The sequence below is a fragment of the Pantherophis guttatus genome, chromosome 10, assembly GCF_059756535.1.
Source record: "Pantherophis guttatus breed Tessera chromosome 10, ASM5975653v1, whole genome shotgun sequence".
Taxonomy (NCBI): Eukaryota; Metazoa; Chordata; class Lepidosauria; order Squamata; family Colubridae; genus Pantherophis; species Pantherophis guttatus.
In genome coordinates, this window is record NC_142072.1 from 2,248,756 (window position 1) to 2,276,412 (window position 27,657).

At 43.3% G+C, this 27,657-nt stretch overlaps 1 protein-coding gene across 2 annotated transcripts; it reads left to right on the forward strand.

Annotated features, from left to right (window-relative positions):
• On the forward strand, positions 1 to 26,785 carry LOC117677723 (uncharacterized). 2 transcript variants are annotated; one of them, XR_015729483.1, is made up of 27 exons: positions 1 to 134; positions 473 to 508; positions 700 to 738; positions 2,410 to 2,481; positions 3,806 to 3,838; positions 4,074 to 4,109; positions 5,394 to 5,429; positions 6,698 to 6,736; positions 8,209 to 8,280; positions 9,592 to 9,630; positions 10,873 to 10,899; positions 11,058 to 11,146; positions 13,149 to 13,347; positions 14,067 to 14,201; positions 14,798 to 14,886; positions 15,246 to 15,444; positions 16,193 to 16,327; positions 17,384 to 17,472; positions 17,829 to 18,039; positions 18,618 to 18,752; positions 20,048 to 20,136; positions 20,460 to 20,670; positions 21,584 to 21,718; positions 22,892 to 23,067; positions 23,332 to 23,420; positions 24,454 to 24,616; positions 26,374 to 26,716. XR_015729483.1 is itself a non-coding variant. In XM_034438129.2 (27 exons), exons 1-27 carry the CDS (start codon positions 132 to 134, stop codon positions 26,518 to 26,520), a joined length of 2,577 nt encoding a protein of 858 aa, XP_034294020.2. In that variant the 5' UTR covers positions 1 to 131; the 3' UTR covers positions 26,521 to 26,785. The 2 variants fall into 2 exon arrangements, 1 of the variants encoding a protein (XP_034294020.2); XM_034438129.2 differs by having other exon boundaries at positions 23,038 to 23,067; positions 26,374 to 26,785.
• The last annotated feature ends 872 nt before the right edge of the window (positions 26,786 to 27,657 follow it).

The window sequence follows — 27,657 nt, forward strand, 5'->3', positions numbered from 1 at the left end:
AATGTGGAATTCAATTTTATCATGTAGGAAATGGCTCCGTTTGATAAGTCATATGTTCTCATGTGAGAAGAGAGTTGATACCCTTTTTTCCCTTGTAGAGTGGAATTGATGGGAACACTCTAACAAAATTAATGGTAAATAGCTCTTTCATCCTTTTCTCTCTCTCTCTTTCTTTCTTTCTTTCTTTCTTTCTTTCTTTCTTTCTTTCTTTCTTTCTTTCTTTCTTTCTTCTTTCTTCTTTCTTTATTGTGCCACCCCATCTTGTCCATAGATGACTCTGGGCAGCTTAAAAATATTAAAACTACTATACATTCAAATCATAAAGAAAAAAAAAACAACTGTAATAAATACTATTAAAAGATGGGGAGGAGAGCAACCCAAAAGTATCTAAGATGGTAGTGATGGCACGGATGGAGAGGTCCCAGGTGTCTTTTTATCAGAATAGAATTTGATGTGCTTCGATCCTTTGTAGGTATCTTTGAATGATGACGATTTGGACAAATTAACAGTAAGTAGCTTTCTTCATCTTCTGCTTTTTTCTTTTTTTCTTTTGAAGTATTATACTTCTTGCCTGTAATGAAGCTTCCTTGTGTTATAACAGCACTGCCCATTTTATGCAGCCCTATCCGGCTTAGAGAAGTCATATTTTGATAGCATGTCAGAATAGAAGTCATAATTTTTTTTTCTTTTTCTTTGCAGGAATGTATCCAGAGTGTTTGTGAAATGAATGATTTTGTGGTAAGTACCTCTTTGTTTATCCCCTGTTTTTTCCTTGTGAAATGTTGTCCTTTCATGCGATGAAATCCCCCTTTTGTGAGTCTGCTCCCAACTCAGCCTCCATCGCCATTGTCCCCAGAGCATCAAGAAAGAAGGCAAGGCTAAAATCTTGGGCCAGTTTTGAATAAAGCAACTTGAGGCACCTCTTTTCCCTCTAAAATACCCCCACCGCCTGCACTGCTATAAAGCAGGGTACCCAGAAGTGAGGAAGGGTCCACGGGATTATCCATTATTGTTGTTGTTGCTATTATTATTCATAGTACTGTTAGAAGGGAAGCAACCAAGCTCAGAGAGCAGCAAGGAATCCCACAGGTTGTCTGATTACAAGCCAGGATCTTTAACCTAGCAACTATCTTGCAATCCAGCATCCAAATAACCACATTCCATAAAGTAAGATAGAGATCCCCAGCACTGAGACAACCAACAAATTCATACCAACCTACCAGGCATTTGCTGTTAGAATAGCAGTTACAGTATAAAGAAGAAAAGTAAAACATGTAGAAAAAATTAGATATACAAAAATTATCACCATAGAAAAAAACAAGATATACAAAAATGATTGCCCTCTCAGTTAATACTTAGTTGGGTAACCTTTAGCATGAATGACGGCCTTACAACGTCTTCCCATGCAGTGAACCAAGTCTTTTAGTTCTGCAGCTGTTATAACGTGAAACCAAGATTGAATGATTGCTTCTGTTAACTGAGTTTTATTGCTGAGTCGCTTCTGACTAACAAGTTGCTTTAGTCGGTTCCATAGATGTTCAATTGGGTGAAGGTCTGGGCTATTCCCAGGCCATTCCAGCAGTGGAATAGGATTATCTTGAAATGCCCCCCCCCAAAAAAGTGGTGTTATTAGCCATCAAACCTCAAAAATACACTTTTCCCAAAAGGTTTCCATAATTTTGGCCATTACTGTAGTGGACTATAAATCATAGCTGTTAAAGCCATATAAGTTATAACTCTGATTCTTAACCCTAACCCCATTTCATTTTGTTGCCTGTGTGATCAAAACCTTTTGGAAACTATCCCTGGAGGAAGTATTTGGCATGGGAAGAGTCCTACAAATTTTCTTTTCTCTGCCTTGTGGTTTTTCTTTCTGCAAAATGCCAAATGGTTTCAGCTAAGATCCAAATTTTGCACTCAAATTGAAGGCTGAGTGGTAAAAAGAGTGTCTTAGTATTCAGATTGGGATATGATTTGTAGAGAAAGTAATCTCTGGCTTTAAGAAATGGGAAGGAGAAGCAAATGATCGTCTAACTCTGTGTAAGTAGAAGGGGTGAGAAAGGGAGTCAGACTAGCTCCAGATTGATATTCTTGTCCTTAAAAAGGAGTAATGAAGGCTGTGGATGGGCTTTCAAGATTCTGCTACTAAATCCAACAATAATATAGTAGCATTCCTGGAATCCTTGCCATGGTTTTCTTTGACCTTGCCTACCTCAAAGGTGGCTTTACGTGCCTTCTCTGGTGATGTGAAGCCATTCACCTCAATATCCTCCATGGCCCTCAAACGTTCACCAATTAGCTTTAATGGATGCCAGTGGCCCAGGCAACCCCCACCCAGATCTTTCTGGCATAACATAGTTATGAAGGAATCCATAAAAGAGGGTAATGTTTATTTCTCCTTCCTTGCAGGACCTCATGCAGAAGATATTATCTGTTTTTAGGAGAAAAATTCAGGATGATATTCTGATATATCAATTGATGGTAAGTTACACAGTTGAGTTCTCTCATTTCTTACGTGTCTTCTATGTTATCTTTCTTAGTTATGATCTCAGCAGCTCTCTTGAGCCTTACTCCCCTCAAAGGATCTCCAAATATTTCAGGAAGAATTCCAGCAGGAAGCTACTGTATAAACTCTTGGGAACATTTAAAGGAGGGCATTGTGTTGACTATTGTTGGAAGCTGAAAGTGTCCAGCTTCACAGGTGTTCTCTGTGGCTTAGGAGAAAGACTTAAAAGATATTCTCTCCTATATCTTACACCATATACATGTATACATATATATGATAAGATATATTAGAATCAGTGGTGGGTTGCCCCCAGTTTGGACCAGTTCGCAAGAACCTGTAGTAAAACCGGCAGGAGGCTCCACTCACTGACCCAGATATCATCATAGGTGATCTGCATGGGTGTGATGCGAACCGGTAGTAAAGATAAGTAGAACCCACACCTGAATAGAATAGAATAAAAGAATAGAATGGAATGGAATGGAATGGAATGGAATGGAATGGAATGGAATGGAATAGAATAGAATAGAATAGAATAGAATAGAATTTTTTATTGGCCAAGTGTGATTGGACACACAAGGAATTTGTCTTTGGTGCATACGCTCTCATTGATATATTATCTATATATGATATCTATCTCTATAGATATCATATATATCCATATTAATATTTTAATTAGAATTTCACAATACATGTATAAAAATGAAAAGAAAAATGAAAAGAAATAATAGCATAAAGGTAAAGGTTCCCCTCGCACATATGTGCTAGTTGCTCCTGACTCTCGGGGGCGGTGCTCATTTCTGTTTCAAAGCCAAAGAGCCAGCGCTGTCTGAAGACGTCGTAAAAAAAAACCAAACAAAGTCTGAGAACTCTGTTAATTCGGATTTGTTTTTTGGCCCTACCTAGCACTGCCTCTTATGATAACAAATATGTGTTTCCTAACTGGAGGGAAATAACAATTTGTGTTATTTGACAATGATATCTAAATTGGCAGTGATGGCATGGCTACAATAGAGAGATCCTGGGTGTCCTGAATCCTCAGATTTATTTATGCATATTGTGGTTGTGCCAGTGTGGAAGAATAACTGAAAAAAGAAAGGAAAGATAAAAAATATATCAGAACACTAATCATTCATGTTTGGGTTTTTTGGCCTTATCACTCATTCTTATAGTAACAAGTATATATTTCCTATTTGTAGAATGCAGCCATTCATATGTCTGCTGTCCATAGATGGAGAAGTTAGAGAAGTCAGATATGTTATCATGTAAAGATCAGGCTGATACCCTTCATTTCCCTTGTAGAAAAGCGGCAGTGAAATGATGAAAAAAGCTATGGTAAGTACTTCTTGGTTTATCTTGTGGCTTCCCCTTGGGTGATCCCAATCCTTAATTATTCAGGTTCCTGGAGGGTAAAAAGCAATTTATAATCAACCTATGGATTCTTATTTCCACCCATGCTCAACAAACACCAATTCAATACTCGCTGAATTCAAAATTACTCATTGTGAGAACATCTGACCAGAAGTGTGCATCTGAGCAAAAGTGCAGTTACTCTTTGTTTCCGTTGTAGAATGGAATTGGTGAGGAAATGCTAACAAAAGTAATGGTAAGTGTTTTTTGACCAACTTCTCCCCTTTCCTTGTGATTTATTTATTTATTCATTTAATTCCCGTGTGCCACCTATGTTTTCCAGAGATAACCCAGGGTAGCTTAAAAACATGAAAACCAACTGCAAATTAAAATAATAAAGCAAAAAAATAATAACCGTAAAAAATAACTTTAAAGGTGAGGAGAAGGGGAAGACAAAGTACATGGGTTCAGTTGGGTCTTTCCCAACCTCCAGGAGGAGGCAGCCCTCTTTGAAGTCCCCTGCCAGCTGACAGAGCCAGGTCTTCAGGCCCTTACGGAAGGTCAAAAGGGTGGGTGTGGATCTCACATAGGGGGCACAATATTCCAAAGAGCAGGAGCTACTGCAGAACAGGCTCTTCTCCTGGACCCCATTAGCTGAAATTCCTTGACTGATGGGGTCTGCAGCAGTGGTGGGATTCAACATTTTTTTACTACCGGTACTGTGGGCATGGCTTGGTGGGCATGGTTTGGCTTGGTGGGTGTGGTGGGGGAAGGTTACTGCAAAATCCCCATTTCCTCCTGATCAGCTGGGACTCGGGAGGCAGAGAATAGATGGGGGCGGGACCAGTCAGAATTTTTACTACCGGTTCTCCGAACTACTTAAAATGTCCTCTACCGGTTCTCCAGAACTGGCCAGAACCTGCTGAAACCCACCTCTAATCTGCAGAATGCCCCCTCTGCTGGCTCAGGTGGAGTAGGCCAAATCTCATGGGGGTGAGAGAGTTCTTCAGATAACCTGAATTACCTTTTTTGCACACAATCAAGCAGCACTTTCGGGATTCTACCCCTCCCACACCAAGATTGAGCAGTGAGCAATACCCAAGTTATATATTTAGAAGGATAGTTGTCTTTTTTCGTGATTAAATCTATGATACTCATTCTTTTTTTTTAAAAAAAAAAACTTTTTTTTAATACTTCTACTGATCTCCCCCAAAGTTTGGGTGTCCAAAAACCTTATTTAAGTACTCAAAGTACTTAAAGTACTGGGTGGATGGAAGAAGTGGTATTTTGAGTACTTAAATAAGGTTTTTGGACTCAGGATATCCTAAATTGTTTTTGAACCACCATTGAGAAGAGAAAGAAAAGAAAAAACTCGGAACACCGTTCATTCATTATGGTTTTTTTTAGTCTTATGACTGAATGGAGGAAAGCAGCAATTCATATCAATGATACCTATGATTGTAGTGATGGCATACAGAGATGGCACAGTCCTGGGTGTCTACTATTAGGATAGAATTTGATGTGCTTCGTTTCTTTGTAGGAATCTTTGAATGATGACGATCTTGACAAATTAACAGTAAGTAGCTCTTTCTTCATCTTCTGCCTTTTCTTTGAGCAATATGCTTCTTGCTTTCAATGAAGCATCTTAGTCTTACAATAACACTGACCCCAAACCCAAACCGGTGGTGGGCTGCAGCCGGTTCAGACCGGTTCGGGCAAACCGGTAGTTGCGACCTGTAGGACCTGCGCCCCAGCGCTATGCCGTCCTATATAGCCATGTTTTTAAAGCCGTGTGCATGTGTGCAAGCCATGTGCGAAAGCAAAGCACAGTTTATGTGCTGGAGTTTATGACTGTTTTTTGAGACAGTTGTTCAGAAATGCTCAAGTTATTAAGCCCTGGGTTGGAAGAAAACTGGAAGTAAATGTAATTTTCAGAAAACTGCATTTGCTGTAAATCGTAATCACGTGACCTTGGGATGCTACAAACATGGGCTGGTTCCAACATGTGGGGAGGCGACAGCAGGGCAGAGGGGCCCAGCTGTTGGAACCGAGTTGTAAGCACACTAGGAATGTCTGTTGCAACTTCACACAGTTGCAAAGCGATTGGTTGTAAGCCGAGGACTACGAATATGGAATGTAGAGATTTAATGCCCAAACAGCTTTAAACCGCCAACTTAGTGATGGGATTCAATTTTTTTTTACTACCGGTTCTGTGGGCGTGGCTTGGTGGGCGTGGCAGGGGAAAGATATTGTAAAATCTCCATTCCCTCCCACTCCAGGGGAAGGTTACTGCAAAATCCCCATTTCCTCCCTATTAGCTGGGACTTGGGAGGCAGAGAATAGATGGGGGCAGGGCCAGTCAGAATTTTTACTACCGGTTCTCTGAATTACTCAAAATTTCTGCTACCGGTTCTCCAGAACTGGTCAGAACCTGCTGAAATCCAGCTCTGCCCCAACTGCTTTTTCTGTTAATGGCATGCAGCTGAAATTCAGCACAAGGATTATTCCATTGGATTCTCTGTGAATTCTGTAAATGTGGAAGAACATTGAAAAGAGAATGAAACAAACCGTGTTCCAGAACACAGTTCATCCACGTGTTCCTTTTTCACCCTATCACAATCTGTTCTGATAAGAAATGCATGCCTCTCGTCTGTAGCATGGGTGGAGCGAATCTCATGTAGGTTATCAAAGACGGCATATATCTTTTCTAATAATCGCATGGTTATTTCATGGTTTCCAAAGATTTATATAGCTGCCCATCTTAAACAGCAGAATCCGGGTTAGAGAAGTCATGTATGATATGTCAGAATAGAAGTAATATACTGTATTTTGTTTTCTTTGCAGGAATGTATACAAAGCGATTGCGAAGTGGATGATTTCCTGGTAAGCATCTCTTCGTTCATCCTCTGTTCTTCCCTTGTGAAATACCCTCCCTGCATGGAATCAACTCCCCCTATGGCCCAGGGGTGAAATGCTCCCGGTTCGGACCGGCTCGGGCGAGTAGGTAGCGATGGCGGCGGGCAGTTTGGAGAACTGGTAGCAAAAATCCCTGGCCCCGCCCCCCATGCCCAGCTGAGCCGTGCAATCATCAGAGCCTTTTTTTTCCTTTTAAATGCCTCTGACGAGCCAAGCTCTGACGATCCCAGCTGAGTTGCCTGCTGATCAGGCAACTCAGCTTGGATCGTCAGAGCCATTTAAAAGAAAAAAAGTTGTTTTCTTTTAAATGGCTCTGATGATCCCAGAGTTTTAAAAACCCTCTGACCATCAGGCAACTCAGCTGGGATCGTCAGAGCCTTTTGAAAGCATTTTTTTTACATGGTTTTACATGTAAAAAATGGTTTTAAAAGTAAAAAAAAAATTGACCACGCCCACCCAGTCATATTACCACCCCCCACCAAGCCACGCCCACAGAACTGGTAGTAACAAATTTTAGATTTCACCACTGCTATGGCCACTGTCCCCGGAGCCTCAAGAAGAAGGCAAGGCTTAAAATTTTGGGCTAGTTTTTACAAAGCAGTTTGACTCCCTGCTTTACCATTTAAAATACACCCATGTTGGAAACTATCCTGGGGTGGTGGGGGAAATGTTTGGCATGGGAAGGGTCCCTACAAATTTTCTTTTCTCTGTTTTTGTGATTTTTGTTTGTGCAAAATGCCAAATGGTTTCAACTCAATTACGAGGTCCAAATTGCACTCAGATTGAAGACTGATTGGGTCAAAAGAGGGTTTTAATATTCAGGTTGGGTTATGGCTTGTAGCAAGGGTGCTATTCAGCAGGTTCTGACAGGTTCTGGAGAACCGGTAGCGGAAATGTTGAGTAGTTTGGACAATCGGCACATACCACCTCTGGCTGGCCCCAGAGTGTGGAGGGAATGGAGATTTTGCAGTATCCTTCCCCTGGAGTGAGGTGGGAATGGAGATTTTGCAGTATCCTTCCCCTGAGAAGGGGAAGGAGAAGAAAATGATCATTTAACTCTGTGTAAGTAGAAAGGGAGTCAGACTCGCCTCAGCTTGACATTCTTGTCCTTAAAAAGGCGTAATGAAGGCTTTGGATGGGTTTTCAAGATTCTGCTACTAAATCTGACAACAATATAATGGCATTTCTGGAATCCCTGTTATGGCCTTTCCTTGACCTTGGCCTACCTCAAAGGGCTGATGTGGCATTTTGTAATTTTTCTGATGATGTGAGGCCATTCACGTCAATATCCTCTATGTCCCTCAAGGCCTCACCAGTTTATTTTAATGGACTGCAGTGGCCCAGGCAAGACCCACCCCAATGCTCATATCATTCACTGGAACAAAGTAGCTACGAAGGAATCCATAAAAGAGGTTAATGGTTTTTCTCTTTCCATGTAGGACCTCATGCAGAAGGTTTTAAATGTTCTTAAGGGAATATCGCATGGTGAAAAAGCGATATATCAATTGATGGTAAGTTGATACATACTTAACTTCTCTCATTACTTCTATATCTTCTACGTTATCCTTTCTTAAAAGGCTATTTTCAAGAGCAGATCTCTTGAGCCTCACTCCCCACAAAAGGATCTCCAGGCATTTCAGGAAGAATTCCAGCAGGAAGCTATAAGCTCTTGGGAACATTGGAAAGAGGGCATCCTTTTGATTATTGTTGGAATTTGAAAGTGTCTGGCTTCACGGGCCTTCCCTCTGGCTTAGGAGAAAGGGTTAAAAGAGAATGTCAGCAAACCTTTAGAAGAGCTGCATAATCATGTTTCTTTTAAGAAAAAAAATCACAAAAACTCTTTGTAATAGCAAGTCTCAGAATGCTATTAATTCATATTAATTTATCACTCCATTCCCACTTCCTGCCTAGAGCAAACCGGTTCTCTGTTGCTATTAAAGTGGGCCTGCCCACCCACCCCCAGCAGTGGTGGTTGATCCCGGTTCACACCGGTTCACAAGAACCGGTACTAAAAATTTGTAGTAGTTCGGAGAACTGGTAATAACATTGGCTGGCCACGCCCCCAAACTGGTCCCCGGCCCAGTCGCTGCTCACTTACCCCGCCCACCTCATCAGAGGCTTTTTTTTTTTTTTACTTTTAAAAGCATTTTTTCTACAACCTCTTTGGCCGAAAAAATGCTTTTAAAAGTAAAAAAAAAAGCCTCTGATGATCGCGCGGCTCAGCTGGGATCGTCAGAGGCTTTTAAAAGCATTTTTTCTACAACCTTTTCAGCCAAAGAGGCTGTCGGGAAAAAAAATGCCTTTAAAAGCCTCTGGCGATCCCAGCTGAGTTGCCTGATCAGCAGAGGCTTTTCAAAGCATTTTTTCCTGCAGCCTCTTGCAGCCTCTTAAGATTGTAGAAAAAATGCTTTTAAAAGTAAAAAAAAAAAGTTGGCCACGTCCACCCAGTCACATTACCCCCAAGCCACACCCACAAAATAAGCCACACCCACAGAATTGGTAGTAAAAAATTTTAGAACCCACACCTGACCCCTGGGTTATGCTGACCTTTATTTCTGCTTCTGAAGCCCAGCTGATCAGGGATGGCAGATTGAATTGGCCCTCCTCAGCTGTTTTCCTTGCTCCTTTCCTTGTTTGCAACGCAAAACTTCAATTTTATGGAAGCTGCGCATGCGGGCTCACCGAACCGTTTGTTCAACTGGTAGGATCCCACCCCTGGATATAGATGAAACTGATAAATGGCACTGAAGTTGTCTGTGATGGTATATTTAGTGATTGTTATCTTATTAGAATAGAACTGATGCACATTGTTTCCTTTGTAGAAGGCATTCATCAAACAAGGTCCTCTGGCTGAATTGGAAGTAAGTAGCCTTGATGTATCTTGTTTCATTTCTTCCTTTAATTTCTTCTTGCACCTGAACCAGTATCTCCAGTTAGCCTTAGAATCAGCTGAATCAGAGTGCAAATGGGTGTGGAACCTTTTTGGGACTGCTGAAAGGAGTGTGCTACAGAGAGGAGATAGGTGTGTCATATCCCTTCCCCACTGTTGAGAGAGGACTGTTCAATTTTAACATAGATGGCCACTTTGACTTTTCTTTCAGACCAGTGGTCTTCTTTGTCCAGAATGTGGACTTTGAAAGACCTTTTTCTTTTAACCTTTTAAACCTTTAGTTAATTAACTAAAGAAATATCTTTTAAAAATCCCTAACTCTTTGTAAAAGCTGATTACTAATATGTTTTTTCCCCAAAAAAATTGCCCAAAGCTTTTGTTCATGAAAACAAGATCAAATCCTGAAAGAACAATCTTAATTAATGTGTGTTTATTTGGCCTTCATCATTTCTATGTTAGGATAAGAAATCATATTCCCTATCTGAGGAATAAAATAAAAATACAATTATCGATTTAAATATATGATATGGTATATAAGGGACCCGGTGGCTCAGTGGCTAAGACGCTGAGCTTGTCGATCAAAAGGTCGGCAGTTCAGTGGTTCGAATCCCTAGTGCCGCGTAATGGGGTGAGCTCCCGTTCCTTGTCCCAGCTTCTGCCAACCTAGCAGTTCGAAAGCACGTAAAAAATGCAAGTAGAAAAATAGGGACCACCTTTGGTGGGAAGGTAACAGCGTTCCGTGCGCCTTTGGTGTTTAGCCATGCTGGCCACATGACCACAGAGACGTCTTCGGACAGCGCTGGTTCTTTGGTTTTGAAATGGAGATGAGAACTGCCCCCTAGAGTTGGAAACGACTAGCATATATGTGCGAGGGGAACCTTTACCTTTACCTTATGCTATATAATGTTGAAGATGGCAATGATAGCATGGAGAGAGAAGACGTGTGTTATTGTACTGGATTATTGGAAAGTAGCCATTTCCTTGGATCACTGCAGTTGTGTTGTGTCTGTTGGTTGATGTTGCTTATTTCTATTGGTTCAAATGGCTTTATCTACTTTGCTCAAACCGTCCCATTGACGTTAATACCCTCTATGATGTTCACGGAGTCTTGATTTGAACACAGAACAGTGGCCCAGGCCTGATGCACAAATATCTTGGTAGGGTATCCTGTCATCACCATAATTATAAATATATCCTTTCATTTCCATTTTAGAGTATATTCTCCAATAGTGACAAAATGGTAAGTAAATTCTGTTTATTTTCTGCTATTGCTTTCTTTCATATTCTTCTTTAATCTGAACCAATCACCCCTCTTATCTTTATTCTGCTGGTTGGAAAGTCAGTGTTGTGTTTTGCAAGAATGGTCATTGGTTTGGTTCATGGTTTCCTGTCTTCCAGGCTCTCCCTTACCATCAACCTGTCTCTGGTGGACTCCATGCTGGGATGTCTATATATGTGCAAGGCACGGTGCCCAAAGACAGCAAGAGGTAACGTTCTTTTGGGGGCTCATGGGAAGGGCAAGAGGCTACCTTATTCAAAACAATAGTAAAAAGGTGTTTATGTTATTAAGGGTAGTTTATATCAGCGGTCACCAACTGGTGGTCTGTGGGCCACTGGTGGTCCGCGAGAAAATTTTGGTGGTCCACAGAAAAATTATTTGCATTTTTTATATTGCACTAAATCAGGCGTCCTCAAACTACGGCCCCTGGGCTGAATACATGCAATGAACGTTTGTGTTGCTGCAGAGAGTCTCCTCCTTCAGGGTCTTCTTGTGTGGATCGGAGGGGGGCAGAAATTCTGACTTGGGATCTGCTTCAGCCTCCTGGTGTGGGGCTTTGGGTGAAGTCTGGAGGGAAGTGCTGCGGGTGGCAAAGAGCCGGAGGGCCTCATTCCAGTAGGACTGCATCATGGCCTGGAACTGGCTGACCATCTCAGCCCGCTGAGCCTCCAGGCATTGATACCTGACTTTGAATTCCTGCAGGTGTTCCCTCTGCTTGGAAAGCCTATGCTCCTAGTCCTCAGTGAGGTGCTTTTGCTGAGCCTTCTTCTCGGTCAGATCCAATTTGAACTGAGATGTTTTGCCAACTTTTTCTCACGGTGGTTGCTTAGCCCCAACATTTGCTTCTTGTTGGGGCCCTAAGGAGCCCAGGCGGGGAGGCGAGGAGTGACTGGGTGGGGAGTCTTCGGACAGCGCAAGTAGAGGCCGGTGAGGCACCCCTCGATGTAAGTGACATCGAGTTGACCACGCCCACCCAGTCACATGACCACCTAGCCATGCCCACCCAGCAGATCGTTAGGCAGATCATATTAGTGGTCTGTGGGATTTATAATTATGAATTTAGTGGTCCCTCAGGTCCAAAAGGTTGGTGACCCCTGGTTTATATAATCCAAAAAAGGGATGTGGTGGCTCAGTGGCTAAGTCGCTGAGCTTGTCGATCGAAAGGTCGGCAGTTCGGCAGTTCGAATCCCTAGTGCCACGTAACAGGGTGAGCTCCCATTACTGGTCCCAGCTTCTGCCAACCTAGCAGTTCGAAAGCAGGTAAAAAAGGCAAGTAGAAAAATAGAGATCACCTTTGGCGGGAAGGTAACAGTGTTCCATGCGCCTTTGCCGTTTAGTCATGCTGGCCACATAACCACGGAGACGTCTTCTGACAGCGTTGGCTCTTCGGCTTTGAAACGGAGAAATAGCACTGCCCCCTAGAGTCGGGAACGACTAGCACATATGCGTGAAGGGAACCTTTATCTTTATATACCGTATTTTTCGGAGTATAGGATACACCTTTTTCCCCCCTAAAAGGGGGTGAAAATTTGGGTGCGTCTTATACACCAAATGTAACTCTCTGGCCCCCACCCTCTGGCCTCTGCCTCCCAGCAATTTACCTCCTTGCAGCAAGCAGCAAGAAGAAACAGCCCATTTCAGCTTCAGCACAGCCTAATTAGCACAAGTTGATTGTCCGTTGGATTGGCCTTCCGACTCTCAGCTGTTTCAGGCTGCAGGGATTGCCATTGCCTATTGCTGCGCGGGCCTCCGCTGCTTGCTGCAAAGAGGTAAATTGCTGGGAGCAGATTTTTTTTCTTGTGCTAATCAAGCTATGCTGAAAACAAAAATGAAAGTAAAGCAGGCTGCTTGCTGTTTGCTGCAACGAGGCAACATTGCTGGGAGGCAGAGGCAGATTTCTTTTTCCTGTTTTCCTCACCAAAAAAGGTAGGTGCGTCTTATAGTCCGGAGCGTCTTATACTCCAAAAAATACGGTAATCACAAATCTATGCCAAAATTAAAACCTTTCTTAACTCTTTGGGCAGTTCCACTTCCTGCTTCTTCCAACTCCAACTAAGCCATGAGGACTAGGAACATGATTCTCCTCTTCAAGCAAAAACTCAGCAATCTAGCTTTAGGGCAAAGGAGAAGGGGCAGGGGCATAATTCTCCTCTGATATTCCTGCACCTCCTGTTTAATTTTCCTCTTCTTTTTTCCTCATTCTCTTCCAGATTCCGGGTGGACTTTGCCCGTAGCCAGGGAAAACAGGCCGACATTCTCCTGCACATGAGTCCTCGCATTAATGAGGAGAAAATTATGCTTGCCACGTTTCTGAATAGGAGGTGGGGAAATGGAGAGACACACAAGATGTCCTTGCAAAAGAGCGAGCATTTCGAGATGATCTTCTTTGTCAATGGGGCTGGTTACCAGGTTGGTACACCTGACAGAGGCTCCTTTGGGACTCCAGGTGCCTCTTTGTTTCCCCCAACAGAATTTGCCATTTGTCTGGAATGAACCACGAATAATAGTAACTTCCCCAACTTGATATCTTCCAGATAGGGTTTAAGTGATGTAAAGGTAGACCTTATTTAATGAACTACAACTGGGAACTGCAACTTAGTCATTAAGTGAAGTGCTTGCTAAGTGAATCCGTGACTGTGTTTATGAATCGGACCTCAGCTTTTCTTTGCTTTATAGTTCTGTGAAGGTTGTAAATGCCGGGATTGGTTGCAAAGTTACTATTTTATCATTGCAAGCAGTCACTAAAGGAGGAGCTAAATGGAAAATATTTTGACCCAGGAGGCAAAAAATGTACAGTAGAACCTCTGGTCATGGACGCTTCTGATCATGACCAAATCGATTTTTTTTAATCTGGTCACGAACACATACTCGGGTGGCGATCAAACACAGCTGCGGCCGATTTCCCCTTCTGCGCCATTTTTTTTGTAAGCGCCAAAAAACAGTGACCTTATGTGGCCACTGCATTAATCTTGCATTAATTTTGGTTAGGTTCGGATCACGACCAAATCGGGTTGCGACCAAAGTTATGGAATGAATTATGGTCGTGACCAGAGTTCTACTGTATTGGTGAAATAAACGCCTCTCCATTTTTACATGTATACAAATCCTTTCAGTTTGCCCTCTGACAGATCCTGGTGAACGGGAGCCTCTTATGCACCTTCAAGCACAAAATGCACCCACAACGTGTGCGGGACATTCGTGTGGATGGAGAACTGAAGCTTCAATTTCTGACTGTGATGGGAGGACAAATGATGGGCAACTTGGTAAGTGTTTCATAAGAGAGTGTTTCAGTGCTACTAAGAGGCTGAACAATTTACAGTGAACAAAGAAATGTAAACAAAGGAGTGGTGTGATGGCCTAAAGGCGGAGCTCTCATCTTACAATCAGGAGGCTGTGAGTTCGAACCTAGGTAGAGGTAGATATTTCTCTCTCTCAGCATATTGAGAATATATCTGCTGAACAAAACTCTGCATTGGCAACAGGAAGGGCATCCGGCCATTAAAAAAGATGTGAAGGTCAGAAGTGGATGGTTGAGCATCCTCAATCATCCCGCCTCTCCCTGGATAGATCCACAGAGTCTTGCATGGGTCCAGTAGGTGGCTCAGCAGCTAAGACACTGAACTTGTCGATCAGGCAGTTCGGCAGTCCGAATCCCTAGTATAGGTCTCCTGCGTGAGCAGGGGGTTGGACTAGATGACCTCCAAGGTCCCTTCCAACTCTGTTACTGTTACTAATCAACCAAAATGGATTCCTCTGCGCCAGGAGCTTGGTCAGTTGTAATCTTTCAGGGAAAGGTTGTGCAAACTGCCAAACAAATTCAGTAAATCATTGGTTTGATTCATTGTTTTCTGTCTTCCAGGCTCTCCCTTACTATCATTCTGTCCCTGGTGGACTCCAACCTGGGACGTCTGTATATATGCAAGGCATAGTGCGCAAAAATGCCAAAAGGTAACGTTTCTTTGGGGGCTCACAGGAAAGGGGAAAATACTACCTTGCTCAAATAAGATTATTAAACTTATTTGAGCAAGGTAGTAATAAGATTATTATATTTTTAAGGGCAGTTTATAAAATGCAAATTCTCTGCTAGGAGTAAATCTTTTCTTAATTCTTCGGATAGTTCTACTTCCTGCTTCTTCCAGCTCTAACTAAGCCATGAGGCCTAGGAACTTGATTTTTTTTTTCCTCAAGCAAAACCCCAGCATTCTACAGATTCTAACTTCAGGGCAAAGGAGAAGGTGGGGGGAACAGCGAGAACTCTACTCTGAGATTCCCGAATCTCCTATTTGAGTTTCTTCTCTCTCTTCCAGATTCCGGGTGGATTTTACCTGTAGCAAGCGTAAGACGGCTGACATTCCCTTCCATTTCAACCCTCGCTTTGAATATGAGAAATTTGTGCTCAACTCGTTTCAGGCCAGTAGGTGGGGTGATGAAAAAAGTTGCAAGATGCTCTTGCAGAAGGGCGAGTATTTCGAGGTCATCTTCGTAGTCACAGAGGCCGAATACCAGGTTGGTACCCATGAGAAGAGCTCCTTTGGGCCTGCAGGGGCCTCTTCGTTTCACCCCCCAGGTTTCACCCTTTGCCTGGAATGAACCATGAATGTATTTAATACCGACTTTCCCAACTCAATAACTTCCAGAATGTACAGGTAATGTACAGGTAGTCCTTGTTTAGCGACAACTGAGGCCAGCATCTTTTTCATTACATGATGCAGTCACTAAGTGAAACAATGATTGTATTTATCATAAGACTTCAGCTTTTTTATGTTTTGCAATCCTGTGAAGGTTGTAAATGCTAGGATTGGTCACAATTTACTATGTCATCCCTGTCAGTAGGGGGTTTCAAAACCCGTCGCTACTGGTTCGCTCGTGGGTGCGCGCTCACTTGCGCATGCAACGTTTCTCTGCATGCACAGAAGCATCTGCGTGGGTGGGCGGAGCCTCCCGCCACCGTCGCTACCAGTTTGCCCGATCCGGGGTGAACCGGTAGCAACCCACCACTGATCCCTGTCCTGACTGCAAACAGTCATTAAATGAGGACTACCCGTAGCTGAAGGGAAAACATTTTGATTCAGGGGAAAAACGGTTATACTGGCCTCTGCCTATTTATATGTACATATTTTGACCTTTTTGTGTCCTTCTATATCCATTCAGCTTTGGGGGAGAGATGTGTTCCTGGCAAGAATAAACAGGTTTTTTTTTTTCTGGAAAAATTTTTTTATGAATGATCCCAATTGAAACTTGATCCCTCTGACAGATAATCGTGAACAAGAAGCCCGTTTGCAGCTTCCAGCACAGAATGCCACCAGAAAGAGTGCAAGGCATTGAGGTTGAGGGAGACCTGGAGCTGCAATCCCTAACCATGATGGGAGGCTCAGTAATGGAGAACACAGTAAGTGTTTGTTACGGGCCAGTCGGGACCTCCTGATTTATTTATTTATTTATTTATTATTTTATTATAAAATATCTCCGAAAGGAGAAGGGCGGTATAGAAATCCGAAAAATAAATAAATAAATAAATAAATAAATAAATAAATAAATAAATAAATAAATAAATAAATAAATAAATAAAATTAAATTTATATACCGTCCTACTCCCGAAGGACTCAGGGCGGTGAACAGTCAAAAAATAAAACACATAGATTACAAAATTTAAAAGACAGTATAAAACCACATTAAATAATTTGGCCCGGGACAAATTAAAAACACCCCCAATGGTTAAGACAAATTTAAAATTTACAATTTAAAAAGGGAAAGTTAGGCCAGGCCAGCCTGTTGAAATAGAAAGGTCTTGATGGCGCGGCGGAAGGTGCATAGATCCGGGATCCTCCATATCTCGGGGGGGAACTCATTCCAGATAGCAGGTGCCCCCACAGAGAAGGCTCTCCCCCTGGGGGCCACCAGTCGACACTGTTTGGCCGACGGCACCCGGAGGAGCCCCTCTCTATGAGAGCGTACTGGCTGGTGAGAGGCTACTGGTGGCAGCAGGTGGTCCCGTAAATATCCAGGTCCTAAGCCATGGAGCGCTCTAAAGGTGGTAACCAAAACCTTGAAGCGCACCCGGAAGACCACCGGGAGCCAGTGCAGCTTGCGCAGGAGAGGTGTTACATGGGAATGCCACGTCGCTCCCATAACCACCCGCGCGGCCGCACTCTGCACCAGTTGGAGCCTCCGGGTGCTCCTCAAGGGAAGCCCCATGTAGAGAGCATTACGGTAGTACTGATCTTGATCTCTCTTTGGAAAATGATTCTGGGCTGATTCCATCCCCAAGTGGCTACTTCCTCTGTCTCCCCTCCAGTCATACATCATTCCTGGCCCCTAAGAATCGCTGCCCCTCGGGTGGTCCTCAGTGCTCTTGGCTTACGGACTCATAATGGCTGGTTTGAAAGTCGAAGTTGTGTTTTGTAATAAAGTCACTGAGTTTGGTTCATCATTTTCTGTTTTCCAGACTCTCCCTTATTATCAACATGTCCCTGGTGGACTCCATCCGAGGATGTATGTATATATGCAAGGCGCAGTGCCCGAACCCAGCAACAGGTAACATGCTTTTGGGGGCTCGCAGGAAGGACAAGAGGCTACTTTACCCAGAACAGTTGTAAGATTTTTAGGTTGTTAAGGAAAGTTTACATAATCCCATTTCTATGGCAATATTAAAGCCTTTTTTAATTCTTCAGAAAGTTCCACTTCCTGCTTCTTCAAACTCCAACTAAGCCATGAGGGTTAGGAACTTGATTCTTCTCTTCAAGCAAAAATGCAGGAACCTACAGATTCTAGCTTCAGGGCAAAGAAAAGAAAAAAAGAAAAAGAAAAAGGGAGCGGGTCAGAATTGTACTCTGAGACTTCTATACCTCTCATTTAATTTTCCTCTTCATTTTCTCCCCTCTCTCTTGCAGCTCCTGGGTGAACTTCAATGTGGACTTTGCATGTGGCCAGCATAAGGGAGCTGATGTTCTCTTCCACTTCAACCCTCACTTTAATGGGGGCAACGTTGTACTCAACACACTTCAGGCTGGCAGGTGGGGAAAGGAAGAGAAACACCAGAATCCCTTCCGAAGGGGCGAGCATTTTGAGGCCATCTTCATGGTCACTGAGGCTGGATACCAGGTTGGTACATGTGACAGAGGCTCCTTTGGGACTGCAGGGACCTCTTTGTTTCCCCCTCAGAATTCACCCTTTGCCTGGAATGAGCCACAAATATATTTAATGTCAACCTTCCCAACTTGATATCTTCCAGTTAGGGTTTAAGTGATGTTCAGGTTGTCCTCGTTTAGTGGCAACTGTGGTCATCATCTTTGTCATTAAGTAATGCAGTTGCTAAGTGAAACTGTGATCGTGTTTATGATCAGAGTTCAGCTTTTTTTGCTCTACAGTCCTGTGAAAGTTGTAAATGCCAAAACTCGTCACAAAATTACTATTTCAGCACTATCCTAACCGCAGACAGTCACTAAATGAGGATGACCTGCTGTTGAAGGGAAAACAATTTGGTTCAGGGGAAATAAAATGGGTATCAGTGATGAAATAAAGGCCTCTCCCTTTTTAAATATACATTTTGACTCTTTTGACCCCTTCTATGGCCACCCTGCTCAGCTTTGGGGTGGGATGTGTTTTTGACAGGAACTTCCTGCAAAGAAAATGGATGATCCTAATTGAGACTTGATCCCTTTGGCTTTGCCCTCTGACAGATCCTGGTGAACGGAAACCACTTATGCAGCTTCAGGCACAGAATGCCACCAGAAAATGTGCAGGGCATCTGTGCCAATGGAGACCTGAAGCTGCAATCTCTGATGGTGATGAGAGAACCAACGATGGGGAACATGGTAAGTATTCGTTATGGGAAAATTGGCATCTCCTGATCCTTGATCTCTCTTTGGCAATTGATTCTGAGCTGATTCAATCGCCAGTTGCTCTTCTTGTACACCTTTCTTGCCCCTTAAGAATGGCTGCCCCTTTTGCATGCTAGCAAAGATAACCATCCAAGACAGTGGTGAAATCTGAACCAATTTGTGCTATGTGCACGCATGCGCAGTGCATGCCTGCACATGCACTGCATGCCTGCACATGCATGCCAAACGTGCGCTGCACACACATGCACAGTGCACACCAAAAGGAGGCTTGGGAAGGTAAGTAGAGCAACAAAGGGGGGGGGATCAGCTGTGCCGCGCGATTTAGATTCACTAGATTTCCTGCTTTCTCGCGATTTTAAATCGTGGGGCATAGCTGATCATCAGAAATATCGGTTCAGAGGAACTACTGAACTACTTAAACTACTGGTTCGCGTGAACCGGTGTGAACCGGTAGCCTTTCACCGCTGATCCAAGGGTGATACTAGGACCAAACACTGAAAAGAGAGCCAATTTATCCCAGGCCAAGATCCTGTGCTTCCCCCTTGCAGATGTCCATAAAGTAGAATTACTCAACCTGGCAATTTTAAGATGTGGGGCCTCAACTTCCCAGAATGGCTTAGCAGGCACCCACACATCCATTCCTTATTAGCAAAGGGGGAATGCCAGAGGTGCGTAGTGGCTGAATCTCTTCAGTCTCATCATTAGAAGTTTGTTGTTTTCTGCACTGCAAAGCCAGACTCTGAGACATGGGATGATAACCCATGAGAGAAAAGAAAATATTTGTCACTTGTTTCTGAACAATAAATTGGTCAAACTTCCCACATTTCTTTGGGGTTTGATTCTCCTCCTTTTGAACATAATTCCTCCCACCAGAAATGCGCAGAAAAAGGCAAACTCTCGCTTGGTCTCACCAGCCTGTCCCTCACACTTGCAAAGTTTCTTCTTTCCTTAGAAGCTCCTCCAGTGCACGAAGAGATCTGATAAGAGGCTGGCAATCCAGCCAGTCTTGCTCAATCCAATGATCACCCATAGAGTTAAAACAGAACCGGTCCATGGCTGCACTTCTGGTGCTTCCTTCACATCCTCCTTCCCCTGCCTCATTGGGGGGATTAATCCTTAGCAGAGACCCTCTCAGGAGATCTTCATTTGACTCAGAAGCCACATGGAAAGGCTGATACAAGACAGGAATGGTGGTTGGCTGGCTGGAAAGTCAGAGTTCTGTTTTGCAATAAAGTCCTTGGTTTGGTTCATCATTTTCTGTTTTCCAGGCTCTCCCTTACCATCATTCTGTCCCTGGTGGACTCCGTCCTGGGATGGCTGTGTACTTGCAAGGCACAGTGCTCAAACACATCAAAAGGTAACATGCTTTTAGGGGCTCACAGGAAAGGAAGATGCTATCTGACTAAAAAAAAAGAATAGTGATAAGATTATTATGTTCTAAGGGTAGATTATATAATCCCAATCCTTTGCCAAGATTAATTCTTTCGATTGTTCCACTTCCTGCTTCTTTCAACTCCAGCTAAGCCATGAGGGCTAGGAACTTGATTCTTCTCTTCAAGCAAAATACGAGTATCGTACATATTTTTAGCTTCAGGGCAAAGGAGAAAGAAGGGCCAAACCTGTGCTGTTTCTGCACCCCCCATTTAATTTTCCTTTCCTTTTTTCCTCTCTCTCTTCCAGTTTCTGGGTGACCTTCCAGGTGGAGTTTGCTTGTGGCCAGCATAAGGAGGCTGACATTCCCTTCCACTTGAAGCCTCGGTTTATTGTGGACAAAGTTTTGCTCAACACATTTCAGTCTGGCAAGTGGGGAAAGGAAAAGAAATACAAGAATCCCTTCCGAAAGGGCGAGCCTTTTGAGATCATCTTCGTTGTCACAGAGGCGGGATACCAGGTTGGTATGCATGAGAGCATCTCCTTTTCGACTGCAGATGCCTGTTCGTTTCCCCCTTGAAAACATTTCGCTTCTAATCCAAGAAGCTTTTTCAGTTTCTTCTGCAGAACTGAAGAAGCTACTCAACAGTAACAGAATTGGAAGGGACTTTGGAGGTCATCTAGTCCAACCCCCTGCTCACGCAGGAGACCAGTACTAGGGATCCAAACCACCGAACTGCCGACCTTTCTGATCGACAAGCACAGTGTTTTAGCCACTGAGCCACCTAGTCAGGCTTCTTGGATGAGAAGCGAAATGTTTCCCAGGAAAAACAAGGAAGCCTTTTAGTTGCCTTTTGAAAAAGCACCTTTGAGACAGCCATGACCTGGATGACTGAAAATCTCCATAGACATTTATCTGTAATGAACCACAAATGTATTTTCCAGCTAGATATCTTCCATATAGGGTTTAAGTGATGTACAGGTAGTCCTTGTTTTGCAACAACTGGCACCAGCAACATAATCATTAAGTGATGGGGTTGTTAAGTGAAGCCATGACTTTTTTGATCAGACTTCAGCTTTTATTTTTTCTGCAATCCCTGTGAAGGTTGTAAAGGATTGGTTGCAAAGTTACTATTTTATCGCTGTCCTAACTGCAAATAGTCACTAAATGGGAAGGACCTGTAGCTGAAGAGAAAACATTTTGGTCCAGCAGGGAGAAAACGCATATTGGTGAAATAAAGGCCTCTCCCTTTTTACATGTACATATTTTGACTTTTTTGACCCCTTGTATTGACACTCTGCTCAGCTGTGGGCTGTGGGCTGTGTTCCTGGCAGGAATAAACAGTTCCTCTCCGCCCCACTCCCCGCCCCCCTACAAGCAAGATTGATGATCCCAACTGAGACTTGATCCCTCTGGTTTTATCCTCTGACAGATCCTGGTGAACGGGAGCCTCTTCTGTACTTACAAGCACATAATTCCACCACAAAGCATACAGGTCATCAGTGCCAGTGGACACCTGGAGCTGCAGTCTCTGATTGTGATGGGAAGACCAGTGATGGAGAACACAGTAAGTGTTTGCTATCCACAAATCATCACCTCCTGACCCTTGATCTTTCTTTGGGAATTGATTTTGGGTTGCTTCAATCTCCAGGTTGCCACTTTCTCTTTCTCCCCTGCAGTCGCTCTTCTCATAAAACTTTCTTCACCCCTAAGAATGGCTGCCCTTCTTGATTTACGATTCTGCTTGCTATAAAAAATAACTATCTGAGGTTGATACCTGGACGGACAACTGAATAAGGGGCAAATTTACCGGATCTTCCCCTTGCGAATGTCCATAAAGCAGAGTTACTCAACCTGGCAGTTTTAAGAAGTCTGCCCTCAATTTAGGAGATGCCCATGCATCCTTATTAACAAAGGGGAACTCCAGAGAGTGTGTAGTTGCTGAACGCGGCAACCTGCCTTTTCAGTCACAAGATTAGAAGTCTATCACTTGTGTTTTCTCAACTGAAAAGCCAGATTCTGAGGTGATAACCTTCTGTGATCCATTCACAAAAAAATGGTTGGGCCAAGGCCATGGTGGACTATTTGACGGTGCAAATACCTTTCTATGTTTATGCAGAACAAAGGTGACAATTCCCAATTGAGTCTTATGTGTTGAGTTCAGTTGCTTGTCCTGATTGCGGACACAGACAAAGATAATATGAGAGAGAGAGAAAGAGGGAGTTTCTTGGGCGATAGTCAGTTTACCGTGATGCTGAACAATTTATGGTGAACAAAGCAATGTAAACAAACTGTACAGTTGGCTTCATGAATGGGAGAATGCCGAAGAGTTGTCCAGAAATTCCAGAAGTTTCAGAGCCAGATCAAAGTAGTCAACCAGTCCAAAATTCAAAAGTCCAAAAAGCAGAATCCACACACACACGTGACATGAGCCAGATGCCAGACATCGTTCCCAGCACAGGGAACAGAGGCAGATCAAGCCTCTTCCATTTGCTTGTTACTCATTAGAAGGTCTACCACTTTGCTTGGCGAGTAACCTAATAGCCTTTCTCTGTTCTGCTTTCTTTTCGGTTAAGCTTGTGTCCTCCATTCACACAATAGAATGATTCTCCACAAGCTAAGATACCTCTCCAAAACTAACCCAGATTAAAACTAACCAAGTCGGGCAATCATGAAGGCTTCAAGTGACCTAGTTTATGTGCCACACAAACTCAGCAACTGTTGTCTTCCTATCCTTTAGGGCACATTGCCGAATCCTTCATATGGGACACCACAAAATCTCAGAAGGAAAAAATGGGGGGCAGCGGGCAAGGACATCCAGGGCTAGGGATTTTAGGAGGAAAACATGGAGTTTGTAACAGCCTCTTTGGATTTCTCTCCCACCAGATGATGACAAACCCTGCCTTCTACTCCCCAGTAAGTATCAAGAAACTTGTTAACCGGGCCTGTCACTCCGGCTTAATTTGTGCTTTGGTTCACTCAGCCTCTAAAGATGACACAGAAAGGGAAAAAAGGGATCAATCAATGGGATATTTAAGGGAAAATTAGTTTCTTTATGGCTGAGGAGGGGGTTAATATTTAACCCTTTCCCCCCTATTAAAATCTGCCCTCTTCTAGCAGCCATAAGAGCCACACAGTCAGAAGGAGGTTAAGCATAACCTGGATTCTTGCCTATTTCAGCCGGTGCCCTACACAGGCAACATCCCTGGAGGTCTGGGAGCCAACAAGACCATCACAATGCGAGGATCTATTCCAAAGAATACTACCAGGTCTTGGGTCTCTCCTTTTTTTTGCATGCATTTTGGGATTCAGGTAGAGGAATGGAATTGTAACCACTGGGCATAGCTGCCTTTCCACAGTCAGGGCCACAGTTCTTACCTTGCTAGCATCTCCCTGGCATCACACATTTCAGCCCAACTTTCCCTCTGCTCACAAGTACAACATCAGGACTCCGGTTTGGCTTTGCACAGCAAAATGCCAGTGTTAGGCCCCCTTTCCTGATTCATCTCCTTTCTCTGATTCCCATCTCTGGCTTTGCGGAGAAGTGAGCACTCCGCAAAGCCAGAGCTGCAAATGCTGCAACAATGGTGCCCACACATGTCTGCCAGACATGTGGCAAAACATTCCGTACCCGTATAGGCCTTACCAACCACCTGCGGACACACCGTGGACAGCCCACAACCTGTTAGATGTCAAGGTCCTCTTTGAACACAATGGACGAACATCATCTTCTCTGCACATCCAAAAGCTAAGTCCAGAGGACGTGAAGGGGAGTGGCAGCACAATTCTACACAGAATAAACACAGGCTGTGGAGCTCATTGCCACAAGAAGAAGCAAGGGCTGTTAGCTCAGAGCAGGTTTCCCCAAAGTGGGGAATCAGAAATTTGATGAAAGGATTGACGAGTTGAAGAGTTTGGGGGAACTCTGGCTTAGGAGGTGGATTTAAAGAATGAGTAAGACTTGATCCATCCATCCAAGATCAGCTGTTCTTCATTAGAATACTATTCACTGCTAGACTGCTGCTGAATATGTTTTTTTTAAAAAATGTGTTTGTCTGATTTATAGCTCTCTGAGAATTGGTTTGATTGTGTCAGGATGTTAAGTGCAATGAATTAATACCTAAAATGCTAAATAGCACTTACACATTCAGCAGCAGTCTACCAATAAATAACATTTGCAAAGAGAAACAAGAGCTGTTTTTTTTTCCCTTTAGCCTTCACCAACGAAGCATCTAGCGTGCAGGGAGGTTTCAGGCTTCCTATTATTTATTCCAAAGGCTTACTTTTTTCTCTCTTTCCAAGATTTGAAATCAGTCTTATGGCTGGCCAAGAACTTGCTCTAAACATTAATCCACGTATGCAGCCATGGAGATGTGTGGCGCGCAACAGTTTACTGAATAACCAGTGGGGAACTGAGGAACACAACCTGCCCTTTAATCCTTTCCAACCTGGGAAGCACTTTGAGGTCAGTTTTTCTCTGATTTTAGCAGGGAGGAGTGTCTGCAGGGAGGAGGTCAAAAAAGTCAAAAGGGCAGCCACCGCTGTTCAATTGATGTATCACTTCTCTTTTAATAACTTGTGTGGACACCCCTGGATTCCAGCAAAGAGCTTGGGTAGCTGGCTGATGAGAAGGCAGTCAGGCAGTCAGAAGTGGAGAGAAGATCCAGCTGGTGTCTTCCAGAGGTGTAAGACTCCATCTCCCATAATTCCCAGCTAACACAGCTTTGAGGAATTGAAATCTGAACCTCTGGATTTTATTTAAATAGCATATTGCATCTACAGAGGTCATTCAATCACTGATGTACAAACATACATTTAAATAAAACATTAGCATCAGTGGTGGGTTGCCCCCGGTTCGGTCCGGTTCTATTGAACCAGTAGTAAAACCGCCCACCTACCACAACATCATCATGGGAGATCTGTGCATGCGCAGAAGCTTCTGTGTATGCACGCACATGCTCCCATTGTAAATCAGTAGTAAAGGTAAGTAGAACCTACCCGTGATTAGCATATATATATATGTGTGTGTGTGTAATGTATATGTAAATGTATAGGTATACACACGTTATGTGGATGATATAATACATGAGATAAAATATTAAATTAAGATAAACATAATAAAATCATCATAATATAGTGCCATAGAGTTGCAAGATGCTAAGTATAAATGAGCCTCTGGAAGGCTGGTGGAACAAATACCGCCGCTGGTGGACAAGAGTCAAACTGACTCACCAGAAAGCCATTCAGAATCATGTTCTTAGCTCCCTCCTGGGAAATTGTCTTTGCATTGCCCTTGAGGGTTTTTCGGTGGTGTGTGTGTGTCAGTGGTGGCAGTGGTGGGTTGCCCCCGGTTCGCACCAGTTCTATAGAACCGGTAGTAAAACCGGGGGAGGCTCCACCCACTGACCCTGATGTCATCAAAACGCTTCTGCGCTTGTGCAGAAGAGTGCACGCGCATGTGGCCCTGTTGCAAACCGGTAGTAAAGGTAAGTAGAACCCACCCCTGGGTTGCCTCCAGTTCGCCCTAGACCGGGCGAACTGGTAGCGGCAACAGCGAGAGGCTCCACCCACCTGCCTGGACATCTCTGTGCATGCGCAGAAGTGTTGCGCGCATGCACGAGCGCACATGCACCCACAAGCAAAACGGTAACGGCCTAAATTGAAATCCACTACTGGTGTGTGTGTGAGAAAATAGTGTGGCACTTGCGTTCTCCCAATGAAGCCTCACTCCTTATGAATGGGCCGTGCTTTTTTGATTTTGAGATTTTGGACTGTGGCTCAAATTCAAACCTTTATTGTCAGAGTACAACATGTGTACTATGAGATTGGCTGAGCCTCCCTTCGTGCACCCCCCCCCAACACAATACAATTCACAGTGAAAAACAAAAAAACCCACAAATCCCTAGCCCAGTGAATCCTGCTAACAATCACCCAATTCTATTGCACCATGTGAACTTATTGCATGTCGCGCTGGCCCCGCAAGTCAATCATACTATGTTGCTGTAGTAGTTATTTTCCATCCAGTCCATGGATAAAAACTGTTCTTCAGCCTGTCTGAGCGGCTGCCTATGCTTCCATATCTCCTTCCCAATGGAAGGAGAATAAAGAAGTAGCTGACCAGGGTGTGAGTCGTCCCTGAAGATTTTCCTCACTCTTCTAGGAGGACCAGAGGTGTTCCAGATGTGCTGATTTGCAACACTAACCTCCTTCCTGTCTTCCCAGCTCTCGATCCATTGTGACAACCACAAGTTCAAGGTTTATACCAACGGCCATCACTTGTTCGACTTCACCTATCGCTATGTCCCTATCAAAAACATCGAAACTATCAAGATCACAGGAAATGTGACCCTTTTCTACATCAAGTACTAAGCAACGGAGGGGAGGGGGGAGACACATCAATATCAACATAGACCCTTCTTCTCTCTTCCTCAGTCTGCCAGAATCCTACTGAATTTGAGGGGGTCTACAAGCTCCAATCAATCAATCAATCAATCAATCAATCAATCAGAGACTTGAAAACAATCAAAAACATTAAGCAGCATTTTCAATAAAGCATCTTGATCTAGCGGTGCAACAGGACTATTTTTCTGCCTAAATTTGATTTGTAGATGACATAAAGCATTTTTTTTAAAGTTAGTGCCTTCCAGTTATGTGGGAACAATGTTTCTCAAACTTGACAACTTTAAGATGTGTGGATTTTAAACCCCAGAAATTCCACCCCCCCTTTTTTTTCCTTTTTAATGCTAACACCTTTCCACCTTGCAATTGTCCATGCGTTCAATTCCTAGTAGAGGTTTAAATCCCATTTAATAATAAATGGCTACCATATGTCTGAAGACAGAATGAATCTGAAGTGCCTGCTGATGGTCAATGCAACTCTTCTTTGGTCTTATCATTTTCTGTGGAGAGCTTTGAGGGAACATTTTCCTCTTTCTTCCTAGCCAGAAGATACAAGTGGAGAGATTAGATATGCTTGGCTTTAAAAAAAAAATTGCACCAAAATTGCCACTTGAGAAAGATCAGCCTTCTTCCAATGCTTTGTAGATATGGAGTGAGTTACCTCAGTCAGGCAAAACTTTAAATAAGGTGATCAACTGTGATTCCGTTCTTGGCTGATTAATTATTTTTACCTGACTCACCTCAGAACCAGGATTGCATTCAAGGTACAGTTAAAATAGCAGGGTGAGGCGTTAAATGTTAGAAAAGGATCAGGCAGATTTAGATCATGGGCACTTCAGCCATGTGTCCAAAGATGCTTTTTCAAGAGGCAACTGGACTTTCTGGTTTTGCTATGAAGACGTTTCACTTCTCATCCAATTGCGCTTCTCTGAGAGCTGAAGAAACTGTTTGGATGAAAAACGAAACATATTCAAAGAAAAACCAGGACACTTTTTATTTATTTAATTTGTTTATTTATTTTGTCAAGCATGTATAAGATAACAGATATAAGTATAAACATGATTATGAATACATGAAATGGATACGAATAAATGGGGACAGTAGGAC

Excerpts from the sequence above, each read along its gene's own strand:
- LOC117677723 (XM_034438129.2), top strand. Across the intron at positions 15,445-16,192 it reads TCACAGAGGCCGAATACCAG|ATAATCGTGAACAAGAAGCC; the intron begins GTTGGTACCCAT and ends TCCCTCTGACAG. Across the intron at positions 20,671-21,583 it reads TCACAGAGGCGGGATACCAG|ATCCTGGTGAACGGGAGCCT; the intron begins GTTGGTATGCAT and ends ATCCTCTGACAG.